The sequence below is a fragment of the Perissodus microlepis genome, chromosome 11 (assembly GCF_051167445.1).
Source record: "Perissodus microlepis isolate ML-2025 ecotype Zambia chromosome 11, ASM5116744v1, whole genome shotgun sequence".
Taxonomy (NCBI): Eukaryota; Metazoa; Chordata; class Actinopteri; order Cichliformes; family Cichlidae; genus Perissodus; species Perissodus microlepis.
Genome location: NC_140471.1, coordinates 31314082 through 31327652, shown reverse-complemented (window position 1 = coordinate 31327652; position 13571 = coordinate 31314082). Strand labels below are relative to the sequence as shown.

The 13571-nt window shown below is 38.5% G+C and overlaps 1 protein-coding gene across 1 annotated transcript; it reads right to left on the bottom strand.

Moving 5' to 3' along the window:
* Positions 1-276: 276 nt before the first annotated feature.
* Positions 277-8410, bottom strand: LOC146378218 (fucolectin-1-like). Its single transcript, XM_084944111.1, has 6 exons — positions 8354-8410; positions 7653-7717; positions 4608-4896; positions 4075-4226; positions 2233-2512; positions 277-1033 (listed from the first exon to the last, which is right to left on the bottom strand). Exons 2-6 carry the CDS (start codon positions 7714-7716, stop codon positions 883-885), a joined length of 936 nt encoding a protein of 311 aa, XP_084800237.1. The 5' UTR covers position 7717; positions 8354-8410; the 3' UTR covers positions 277-882.
* Positions 8411-13571: the final 5161 nt, after the last annotated feature.

The following is a 13571-nucleotide window of genomic DNA, read 5'->3' as shown; positions in this document are numbered from 1 at the left end:
ACATCATATAATCACATCATATCAATTTGACAGTGACAGAGTTACATCTGTTGTGCATTCAGTAATTTCACCAACAATCAAAACTACAGAAACAATTCAAATGACAGCTATCCTACGGCAGTGATGTAGTTAACAAAGTTATTCTCTTAAACAGAGGTGTACTAGTTCCTAAGACTAAATATGTACTTAGTTTTTACAGAGAAGAATATTAAATGTATTTATATTTTTTTGCAGATTAGAAAAGAAATTATATTAACAAAATAAATTCACTTGTGATATTGTTTATTCATACCAAATTTATTAAAAGACACTGTTTTAAACGGTATCAAATGTTTAGTTGTCAAGAAAAATTGACTTATACTTATACTTTCCTATACTTTTTTTTTCAGATGACTGTAAATTCTACAGTACAGTTCAGTCAGAACTGAGACGTTCTTTCATCAGTTCTCCTTTTCTCTGACAGAAAAAAACATGACACAGTTCAGTGAAGTTTCCACAGTTCACAAGGTCAGTAAAGACATTCTTAACAAATACATACATTGTGATATTATTATTGCGACATGTGACAATAAATGCATCATAAGCAGGCTGATGTTTGTTTTTCATTGTTGTCACAAAGTGCTGTTTTAACTAAAGAGTAATGGGAACATTTTTTAATATACAGTGTTATCTGTGTATATGTGCTAAGTAGTACTATTAAAGCTGATGTGTTTGCAGGACTCTTTGGTAAAATGTTACAATCACTGAACACTTATACTGTATCGTGAATAACAAAGCAGTTCAAATTATGGCTTTTTTAATTAGATGCAATTGTTTTTCATGATTATATTAAAGCTGTGATTTGTTTTGTTTGTTTAAGAGAGAAATTTAGCTGCTTTAGCATTAATCTAGTCTCGAGCCATACACTTCGACCTCACACAGACTTAGGAACTCATTTCTCTTAGGAATGACGATATTAATGTAACGGCCCTCTGTCCCATTGCACTTGAAATCAGCAACAGCACCTCCTGCAATACCTGTGATCACGGCACACCTGGCAGAAGAAACAGAACATGATCTAGTTAATTCTGATCAGAACACTTGTTTTGTCCATGGAATTTAACAACTCAACTCTCAGCCTCAGTTTCAAATATAACATTCATAATGGGCCCTAAAAGTTCACATCAAGTCACTGAGTCAAATCTCAGGCATGTCAGATAAACACACACACAATGAATGTACACTCAAAGTGTCTGCATACACTATTATAATTTCATTAATTGAAACGTTGGCCATCACCATGCCTATATGCTGTTAAAATGAAAACTAGATGATGTTTTTATAATTTTTTCTAGTAAATTCATGACTATACAACCTGACAAAATATCAGTTTTTCTTGTAAATCTGAATTGTGTGAGTTTTTTTCCCCCAGTATTTAATTTCTCACTTTAATCTCATTGAACACCTGAATTATGCCGTAGCCTCACTGTTGATTATGTGAGGATAAATGCTAACATCTATACAATAATAAACTCACCATGACAATTATAATCATGACTAGTAATGACTTTCGACCTGATTACCCATTTGCCTCAGCATATTAGTATGCTGCCAATTATAACCTGATAAAAAGTAAAAAGTAAGGATGGGGAGGTGTCACCATTTCATTCAGTTTGTCCTGTCTGCATCACCAATTATCACTAATTATGAATTATCAGAAATGCATTTCTTATGTGGAAATTCTGACACTACTTCAGCTTTAAAGAAGAAAGGGATGGGCGATGCAAACTCTGTTTGCCAGGAACCAAGCTGCTCTCAACAGGTTAGTTAGTTCATAGACTGCAGGCTGTTAGACTTGATGGATAGCATTAACAACCTGCTAGCTGCAAATAATCAGTCTAACCTCAGTCTAACGTCAGCTAACGCCAGCTAACAATGTTAGCTTGGTGGCGAACAGCCTTCAGTATTAACAATAAATCACAGAGCAATAGGATATTCATGTAGTTGTAAAAAGCATGACAATATATTAAGTAATCCAGAATATTCAGAATACAATACTCACACTGAGTAACTTGCAGGATAAGTTATGGAATATGTCACAAATTACATTTTGGGGCATGTATTCTGTAATCTGTAGTGGAATACATTTTAAAAGTAACCTTCCCAACACTGACTGCTGTGACCAATAAAGGGAGCAGTCGAAAGAAGAAGAGTATAAGCTGTTAAGACATGCCATGATGAAATGTGAAGTACCTGGGATTGTTGTTGCCATCGTTTTCAAGAGATTCTCCAATGCGGATTTCAGCTCCATCGAGTCGTTCTGGGTGAGAATCTTGATTTACGATACTAACAGAAAACACTTTATGTGTTTTGAGCAGATCAAGCCGCCACCACGGACTCATTGATTTTTTTGTGAGAGTGCAGGAGGCCTCTTCCCATTTGCTGTTACGATTTCCATCTATGGCATTATATGCAATGCCAAATGAATATCTTGACGACTGTGTGGCTTTTCCTTGGAGTGCAAGATTCTCATCTGCAAAAAGAACAAATTTTAAAAAGTATGATGTTTGTCATATTTGTTAAGTCACTTGAAGCGCTGCAGTACATGTGCAACAATTAAAGATTTTTTCCCCAATTTTGTAGTTTGCATTAATATATTTTGATTAAACCTTTATTGCAGCAGCACCGCTTATCAGCCTGAAACTTTGTGGTTTATACCACAGCTTGTAGGTAAGGCTACATGCAGTCCACATTTATTCACAGTGTCATGAAAAAGTATTTGGCCTCTTCCAGATTTCTTAGATTACTTAAATATTCCAGATCAAAAGATAATCCGAGACAATACAAAATGCAATTTTTAAAAAGTTATTTAATTTATTAAAGTGATAACGCTAACCAAACCAAACTGGGGTTACAATAAGGGTTGTAACCCTAATTGGGTTACAAAATAATTTGTAAGGCAACGAGACTCCTTCAAACCCTGGTTCATCATCCGCAAACAGAGAAAACCTGGAACAGTGAACCATCAAATTACTCTAGGAGCTCATCGCAGATTCATCCAGGAGGTCACAAAAGATCTAAACAAAACAGCTACAGAACTGCAGGCCTCACTTACTTCAGCTAAGGTCAATGTTCAACAATAAGAAAGAGACTGGGCAAAAATGGCATCCATGGGAGACTTCAGAGGTGAAAACCACACCTGACTAAACAAAACACAAAAGTTCATCTAACGTTTGCCAAAAAAATGTCTTGATGATCCCCAAGACTTGCTGTAATTGATAGAGCCATAAATTCTGCTTTCTTCCAGAAAATCCTGAAGAAGAATGCCTGGACATCAGTTAATGCCATGAAGCTCAAGCACAATTGGGTTATGCTACAGAACAATGATTTGAAACACACCACCACCACCACCACAAGTCCACTTTTTAATAGAAAACAATGGAAGGTTTTTGAGTGGCCTAGTCTAAACTTAAATCAGTTTGAGATGCTTTGCAAAATGACCTTCAACATGCCCCTCATGCTCGAAAACCCTCCAACATGACTGAAAAATTCAGCAAAGAAGAGTAGGCGAAAGTTCGTCATATCCAGTTATCCCAAAATGCTTGATTGCTGTTCTTGGTAATCTTTGTCCAGTATTAAAATTTGTTTGCTGATCTGAAACATTTAAGTTTGACCAATACACAAAAAACCCTAAGAAATCAGGAAGGGGGCAAATACTTTTCCATAGTGTTACGGATTCAAATATTGGGGATGGATACAAGAGGAAAAACCAAAATAACAACACTGGTCCGGCCGGGTTGAGTCAAACGATGATTTTAATGATCACACGCGTGGGAGATGGACACCGTACGCAGACAGCATCAGATCTCAAAATGGTGGAGCATTGATCAAACTCTTATAGCCTCTAGTGGCCCCCACCTAATCATAAAAGCCTAAACATTCACATTCTTTCTCTCACACGGCGCCTAAGCTACGACCTTGGCTCCTTGTTTATCTGCTCCTGCTGAGATGGGGCAGAAAACCTCTCCAGTATGTTCTGTTCTCTTCTAATCAGACAAATAAGGCTACATTATATGTAGTGGCACAAATTCTCACCAGTTGGAGCAGGGTATCCATAGACTTCGACTTCGCAGAGTGTGAGGATCCTACCTGAACCAGGCAGAGTCAATGTTACATAACGTCCCTCCACCCGATTGGTGAAAGTCAATTTGGATTCACCTGTACGACCTTCAGAAATTGTACCAACCCTTACAGAAAGTGTGAGAAAGAAACACAGAGTTTACCACAGCAGCAGATTTTAGAACATTTTATGGTCAGCGTGATAATAATGCAGCAAGATATTGTAGTACTCTATAAATTTAGTTGGGATGCATTTTTACAGTAGTTAAATCATTGCAGGTGCTATAATTAAATTGTTTGTTGTAGTATTATATAGCATGCCAATGGTCCGAGTATGGACAGCTAACAAAGTCAGCCCTGCAGCAACCAATCCTGCTACCAGTGATTACTTTAGAAAGGCAGAAGTAAACACCACAATACTTTATGCTTACAAACATAAAAATGCAAAAATTAAAGAAAAAAGAATCATAGTATAGCTGATGATTTGTTTCTCCTTTCTATTTACACACTTTGGGTTTTCTAAACCTTCATTGTTCAAAGAGTTGCCTATGTGGATCTCCAGCCCACTGAGTCTGTGCTGACAGCAGTCTCCTCTGTTGAAGATGGTGACAGACGTGATTATGTAGGACTGAAGCAGGTCCACTCTCCACCAGGGGTTCGTCTGGTCATTAGTGTGTGTGCAAGACCCAACCGAAAATTCAGAATTACGATTTCCATCAATCGCGTTGTGGGCAGCTGACACGGGGTTATCAGTTAAACGGGTTGATTGAGTTGCTTTACCACGCAGGGCCACATTTTCTGCAAATCAGAGATGTACAATGAATATAAAATATACAATGCATAATAAAATATCACTACATAATAAAATACAGTAATATCCAAACAAAGAGAGTTTTTGAAATGGCGAGTATTGCACATTAAAAAATAGCTTTCCATAAGCCACTAAATAAAAGAGGTTGTGAATGCAAGTTGTTGCTTTGATTATGCTTCATAAAGTCACTTCTTCTAGGAGACTGTAATTTATTCTGCAATAAGACTTTGAAAAGTTCAGTCCAGGAAAGCAGAAAAACAATCATTCAATTTTCCCTGCAACTCACAGCTCCAAAAATCCAAATTTATATTAAAAAATCTAGAGGCATCTAGTGTTATGTGCACACTAGTTAACTAGCAATTTCCTTTTGTTCAAGTCCAAGTTTATTTATATAGCACTTTTAAAACAACATCTATTGACCAAAGTACTGTACAATAGTCAAAGCAGAAGACATAAAATAGGATAAAGTTAGAAGGGAATAGAATCACAGAAATATAAGACAATAAAAACAGTAGTAACAGACTCACACTGATTTAAAGCCAGAGACTAAAAATGGGTCTTCAGATGGGTTTTTAAAGTATCCAGTGTTGGGGAGGTCCTGATATGAAAGGCAAAGTGTTCCACAATTTAGGAGCAGTCACCGGAAATGTCCGGTCTCCTCTGTGTTTTAATCTGGATCTTGGGACAACTAGTAGCATTTGGTCTGCAGACCTCAAAGATCTTGTGGGAGTATACCAGGTTCGAAGATCAGAGAGATATGTAAGAGCTACTCCATGCAGCGTCTTAAAAACAAGTGTTTAAACCGTAAAAATAGTTCAAAAACTAAATGGTAGCCAATGTAATGATGCAAGTATGGGAGATATGTGATCTCGCTTATACGTTCCAGTTAAGAGCTGTGTTTTGGACGAGTTACAGTCGGCCAAATGATAACGAGGTAACACCAGAGTAGACGTTGAAGTGGATTATCTGCCTCGATCTCATCTTATTCCTAACATCCTCCTCTCATGCAATTCTCTGCATGTCCTCCATCACTGGATCCATGAATCCTCTCTGTAGTTCTCCTCAGTTCCTCTGGCCTGGCAGCTCAATTCAGACTTTCTCTAACATATTTATTAACCCTCTTCTGCATACGTTCACCTGCTTCACCTTTCCTTTCACTCTAGCTGCTATCCGTATTGATTTTAAAATTCTTTTACTCACTTGTAAAATTTTAAATAATATGGCACCTAGCTATTTAACAGAACTTCTCCAGTTGTATAACCCAAAAAAGCACTAAGATCCTCTAATCAGATGCTCTTAATGCAACCCAAGTCTAGGCTGAAAACCAGAGGCGATCGTGCCTTTGCTATCGCTGCATCTAGACTATGGAATAATCTCCCTATTGCCATTCGTACTTCTGATACTATTCAGTCTTTTAAATCTCTATTTACTTTGGCCTTGACTTAAGTTAGTCGATTATCATTTGGCAGGCTTCAGTGTTTGTCTTGTGTTGCTGTTGTCACTGTTACTGTCACTGTTGGTAAATTATTTTACTTGCTCTTAATTTAATTTGTGAAGCACTTTGATCGACAATGTTGTTTTAAAAATTTGCTATATAAATACATTTTGATTTGATCTTTGATTTTATCCTTCAGATAGAAATCCCATCTGACATTCATCCATGTCTACCCTGCCTGCGCTCTCCTTTTCACCTCTCTTTTGAACCGTCTATTGCTTTGGATGGCTGATGCCAAGTAATTAAAGTCATCTACCTTTACTAACTCCACTGTTAGCAGCTTCACTGTTACACATCTCCCTCTCATTCACACACATGTATTTTGTCTTGTTTCTGCTGACTTTCATTTTTCTTCTCTCCAGTGCATACTTAATAATGGAATAATAATAATGGATTGCATTTATATAGCGCTTTTCTAGGCACCCAAAGCGCTTTACAATTCCACTATTTATTCACTCTCACATTCACACACTGGTGGAGGCAGCTACAGTTGTAGCCACAGCTGCCCTTGGGCAGGCTGACAGAAGCAAGGCTGCCATATCGCACCATCGGCCCCTCTGGCCAACACCAGTAGGCGGTAGGGTAAAGTGTCTTGCCCAAGGACACAACGACCAGGACAGAGAGCAGGGGGATCGAACCGGCAACCTTCCGGTTACAGATGAGCTTCCCAACCCCCTGAGCCGTGGTCGCCCTTCCACCTTTCCAGATTGTCTTCTATCTGTTCCCTACTCTCAATACACATCACAGTGTCGTCTGCAAATATCATAGTCCACCGAGACTCCTGACATCATTTCTCAACTTGTACATCACCATTACAAACTAGAATTCAATTCAATTAAATTTTATTTATATAGCGCCAAATCACAACAAAAGTCGCCTCAAGGCTGAAGGCTCAGAGCGGGTATCTGATGTGCCCACTAATCCACTAACAACACCGGCACAGTTTGTAAAAATGCCTTATAAGCAACTGAATTTGTAGCAGAACACAAAAGAATTTTGTTTGTTGTATTTGCATTATTTCTGTGGCAGACATTTTTGGGAATGTGTATTTCCATGTTGTGATCTGTTTATTTTATGGCAAATGAAAAAGTATGATCTTTATAACACAACTGAGTTGCAACCACCTTTCAGTAAAATTTATTTTTACTGTATACACATTACACAAGCTCAAAAATGACTCTGCCTAGTATGTTTTTTTTTTACTAAATCAGGGGGTGTTTTTATTTTTACGATATCTCACACACTTACGATAAGTGGAAACCGAGCTTATTCCTAGGAGGAGTAGCAGAAGGAAAGCATTCAGTTTCATCATTCTGTTGAATTTAAGAAAGATGGGATTTTTATTAGTAAACAATATTTTATTGCAAATTTAATTTATTACTGGTTCCTGTGTCAAAGTATTTAAGCCCCACCTTTAAGGTGAAATAGTTAGGATCAAAGTTATTGTAGGAAAAGAAACTTTGTGAAAGAAAAAAACACAAATGTGCACTGGTGTTTTGTTGGTCAGAAGTGAAATGCAGTGTGGTAGACACTTTAAAGACACTGGGAAAAATGTTAATGTGACCAAAACCACTACAAACTATATGCCTGTACATCACCCATTCCCTTAAAGCAGCAAGCACTGATCTCACCATGAAAACATTGGTATTCTCTATAAATTAAAAAAGTGGCTTTCAAGCTTCAATAGGATCTTTCCTTGAACAGGATTACTACTCTTCAAATCTTAAGTTATGAATTAGTTTATGTATATATTTTTACATTAGAGTTGTTTTGTTGTGAGCCTGAATTGAAAAAAAAAATCATAAATTATACACTGAAACTACTACTAAGTTTAAAGATACAAAAAAAGAGCTTTAAGCAAAAAAAGAAAACAAATTCTATATTTAAACTGAAAATACAGAAACATAATAAAGATAATCAGTTTCAAGAAAAGAAATGAAATGTGTTACTTGAGTATCCAGACTGAGCAGATGCTTCTTCCTGGAAATTGATGATTCAGGGAAAGAGAAGCGCTACTACTGATGTTGTTTCTGTGTGTGTTTTATATGTATATGCAGCTCCGCCTCTGCTGAACAACAACTAACCAATCATCAGAAACCACAATCATATTCTCCTCAAAACTATCCAGTTACTTCCTACTGTTTGTGCCCATGCACATTTGTTTCACTTCCTCACTTGTGAATTACATTTTCAAGAATTAGTAAAGCAGTTCTCCACAGCACTGATGTTTTTTCTGGTTATTTGGCAATATCCTCCTACTTATTACTCAAGATGTAATCAGACGTTTACAAAATGTAATTTTCCTTTAAGGGTTGGGGCCATTTTGAAATGTCCTTGTATCTGAAAGATAAGTGGAATGATAATTTCAAAAGCTCTATGAGTAAAAAAAAAAAACCCAACTCATTAATGGAATCATTCATCATAGATCAATTTCTCATTAAAAAAAAACCATTTTTGTAGGTTTTCAGGAACGATTAGGCTTATATTCCGGTGGTGCAGTATGTACTTCTCTTGTACTTCAACTGAATGTGTCCTGTGTCATGTACTTTTTAGCTCTAATGACAATTAAATGTGTAACTATTAGTGATGTGCGATACCACTGATTTCCTTTCCGATCCGATACCAAGTAAAATTCAGGGTGGTATCGACGATACTGATCCGATACCGATACTTTGTACAATAACGTATTTTATTTATTGTATCTTTTATTGTAGCGTCATCATGATTACAGGACATCAGATTACTTATTCTTATCACTTAATAATGGAGAATACATCATATATAAATAAAAAAAAAACTGAAGTTGTGTGCTATTTGAACATGTTGCCTGCCTGCAGCACTAAAAGATTCAGTGAGAGACGTCTGTCTCGCCCTAGCAGCACCTGTCCCTCTCCTCCTCCTCTTCAGTTCGCCTCAACATACACTCGTCATTTTCTGTGATATGATTTACTTGCCACATGTATCGCAAACCACACCTCGGCTGTTTGTGGAGGTGAAATATGTCCACACATGACTCCATTTACGCTCAGCCATTGTGAGTGCGCACGCCAAGGGCTGCGACACATTTATACACATGACTATGACTATATTTCACACATGACTATGGAAGGCGGAAGAGGAAGTAGTTCCTTCCAACACAGACAATCCGAATGATATAGTTTCTTTCCACTGTGTTCCTGTTAATGATAAACTACAAATTTACCCTAAATTACTAAAATATCGATATTTTAATATGAGAATCGATTCTAGAACATAAATGATTGGTATCGGAGGAATTGATATTTCAGTATCGATCCGCACATCACTAGTAACTATCATTAAGAAACTCTTTCACAGATCTACTAATGCAGCTGATTTTAATGCAGTGTGATTATTGGTGCCAGTTGGTCAGGTCTTATTTCAGAAATTGCTAATGTCCTGGAAGAAAATATCCAGTGAGCAGAAGTTGGATCCAAGGCATTAAAATGGTTTGCTGATGCCAGAGATTACACGAAAATGGCCAGACTGCTTTAGGCTGATAAAAAGGCAGCAGTAACTCAAAAATACACTCATTACATTGAAGGTATTCAGAACAGCATCTCTGAATGTAGAACATATTGAACCTTAAAACAGATGGACTACAGCAGTTTGCACCAACTCATGAAAGTTGGATAATAGAAGACTGGAAATACGTTGTCTGCTCTGATGAGTCTCAGATCCTGGTGTGAGATACGAATGGTAGGGTCAGAATTCTCTTGGCTCATTTTGACCCTGTTAGTGCCCACTGAACAGAATTTAAAACAGTCCAACCTATAAAGAAACCATCATGGTCATACAGTGGTTGTTTTCAGTTTTAAACCTGCTATTCTAGTCATCACAGCGTGCAAAGTCTTTGTAATACTGACAAACACAGCAGGCGAATAGTTCAAAAAGGAAATATAATTAGTAAGAATGAGCATAATTTATTGATGAACAGACTTTAGATAGGTGTGTGGTGGTTAGACTCCAATGGCCCCGCCAACTAAACAAGATCAGTCATTTTAGTTTAACCTCTTAAGTCCCAAGGGGGTTTCTGAGCTTCCTGCTCGAAAATGTAATGCCCAAATTTAAGTGATTATTTCTCTGCAATTACAAACTCTGTCCTTACAATCTTGGTATCAAAATAAAGCTAACATCTGTGAGATTCTACCAGAGGTGTAAATATTGAAGCAGATACAGTGCCAAAGTTACTGAGACTGGAACACAGAAAATGTAAGTAGATTTTATCCTCGCCTATTTTTTTTTTAATTATAATATATAATATATATAACCCTTTTAAAAATATACCTCAGTTTACATTTCATTCTAGAAATTCAGTTACCAACATATAAACATCATCTGTGCAAAGATTTATGTTTCTAAAGTGAAACAGTGAAAAATTACAGCACTGTCAATACATGAATATCCAGACGTTGTACAAAAATGTCCAATTTTGGCACGCAATTGGACACCATGCCAGTTGAATTTTTTAGGTATTAAAGAGCAGAAATTAATTAATTTTATTAACAGGCCTAAAAATTATTATTATTTTTTTTTATATTTTTGAAGAATTAACCACACATTTACATGGCAATGGCCGTTTTCTGCCGTGCGCATGGAGCGTTTAATTGGTCTCTGGCCCTTTAACACCAGATTTACTAAACCTGCGCAAATTTGCGTAACTTCCCTCAACCCAACACCCCCTAGAATTGCTGGCTTTTTTATTTTCTGGTGCAAGTCCTGAGGTGTTAATCACCCCTGCTGAGATTTTCACAGGTCGTTAGCTCGATTCTCCTTCTGCTTTTGTCGTGCAAACCACCCATTATCCTTGAGGCCTGGCACATTTGCATTTGCTCACTCAGAGTTGCTCAGATCCAAGCCAGACCAAACCTCTGTGTTACAACTTTCAGAAATGCCTGCCGTATCTATACAAAATATCCCACACATTGACTGACCTGCAAACATGAAAGACACACATTCACACCTTCCTTGACTCTCAGCACAGATCTTCCATTGTTCCATTGTCACTGTGTATGTGTAGGAGTGGCATTGCTTGACTACAGCACAGTGCTGTGCATAAAAGCAGACCAACCCAGGCGGGAGAATCATTCTTGTTCGCATTTCTGAGAACGCACATCAGGATGGCCTCCGTATCACTGCCACGCAGGAAGAACCTCTCCACGCAACAGGCTTTGGCCTTGCTTCAGGAAATGGACGAAGCAGACTCTGATGGAAGAGAGGTTTCATTTGTCCAGCAGGCCACTGATACTTCCTCAGAAGAATCTGAAAAGGAGACGGAACAAGAACCCAACATGCCTCCACGGAAGTGGCACTGTGGCACTGGAAAGCCCTGTCTGAGCCAGACGGCAAAAGACGGCACTGTGTGGGTAGAGGAGGACATTGGAATGCCCAGTGCAGTAGCAAATCGTTCGTGCTTCACTGCGCAAGCTGGACCCACAGAGTCTGCTAAGGTTTGTCACTGCCATAGTAGATATGATATTTATATAAACCCATTTAGAGTGAGGTTCATGTAAATTTACCATTCTTTATTTGTTTATCTTCCGACAGCGTAAGATTACAAGTGTGCTCCAAAGCTTCCTTTGCCTGTTAGACCTGGGAATGCTGCAGACCATCAGGGAGTGTATGGTCCATCAAGCCCGCACAACAGAGCCGGACTGGAATTTGTCAGTTCATGAACTGATGACATTCATTTCAATTCTGTTTGTAAGAGCAATCATGTGTCCCGTTGGTGCCATTGTGGATTGCTGGTCAGAAAGATTTCTGGTGCGAGTAATCAAAGAGTCAATGCCCCAAGATTTCAATTATGCAACACCCTTGATTTGATGACAAGGACACTGTTGAGACAACGTCGGTCTCTGCAATTCTTTTGGTCCTGGTAGAGATCACGCTGAGATGTTTCCATGTTTTACACAATCCTTTTATTACCCATTATTCTTACAAATGCATCTGGAGATCAGCACACTGCATCCTATGCAGTCCTATGCTAAAGGCTGATCTAAAGAACTCCACACAACAGTTACAGTTATAACCTCTGGTCTCCTCCCCCCTACAGTAAACACCCCCACAATGGAAATACACTAGTACAGTGGCCAAGGGTGCTGACACCCTGACCCCCACCTCCTTTTAAGGTAGTGTCCGTTTGCCCTTTGTCTGCCCCTCACTCTCAGTAACTCCCCTAGGGGTGGGGGTTGATTGTCCTCCTGCCTTGCACCCCAGTTCTTTGTTGCCATTCCAGGCCCAATTTCTATTTTGTATTCTTACACTCATTAACCGCAATATAATAATGTTGCAAGCAATCACAAACTATATTCTCTTTAACTCTGATCTATATTAAGGAATCTATTCTCAACAATCCCCCTTTTGATCTCTCAAATGAGAGATCACATCACACCTCTCCTTCATCCTAGGGCAGCGGTCCCCAACCTTTTTTGCACCACGGACCAGTTTATGCCCGACAATATTTTCACGGACCGGCCTTTTAGGTGTCGCGGATAAATACAACAAAATAAAACTAGTACCGGTACCGAAAAAAGAAGATTTATTCATAACACACATGAAAAGACCCAGGAAAACCGAGTTAACGATAAAAACGATAACAAAATAACGCTGAAAACCGATAAAAACCCTGAAAACCATACATTTCACACCTGAGCCTCAACTCTCGCGGCCCGGTACCAAACGACTCACGGACCGGTACCGGTCCGAGGCCCGGGGGTTGGGGACCGCTGTCCTAGGGCATAACTGGTTTCCTAAACCTGACCAGACTCTCCTGGTGTGAATGCTGTAATGAGAAGGGGTGTGGTCTAATGACATCAACACCCTATATCAGGTGTGCATAATTATTAGGCAACTTCCTTTCCTTTGGCAAAATGGGTCAAAAGAAGGACTTGACAGGCTCAGAAAAGTCAAAAATAGTGAGATATCTTGCAGAGGGATGCAGCAGTCTCAAAATTGCAAAGCTTCTGAAGCGTGATCATCGAACAATCAAGCGTTTCATTCAAAATAGTCAACAGGGTCGCAAGAAGCGTGTGGAAAAACCAAGGCGCAAAATAACTGCCCATGAACTGAGAAAAGTCAAGCGTGCAGCTGCCAAGATGCCACTTGCCACCAGTTTGGCCATATTTCAGAGCTGCAACATCACTGGAGTGC

Excerpts from the sequence above, each read along its gene's own strand:
- LOC146378218 (XM_084944111.1), bottom strand. The coding sequence starts at position 7,716 with ATGATGAAACTGAATGCTTTCCTTCTGCTACTCCTCCTAGGAATAAGC. Across the intron at positions 4,227-4,607 it reads GAAGGTTTAGAAAACCCAAA|GGTTGGTACAATTTCTGAAG; the intron begins GTGTGTAAATAG and ends ACTTTCTGTAAG. Across the intron at positions 2,513-4,074 it reads TGGATACCCTGCTCCAACTG|ATGAGAATCTTGCACTCCAA; the intron begins GTGAGAATTTGT and ends TTCTTTTTGCAG.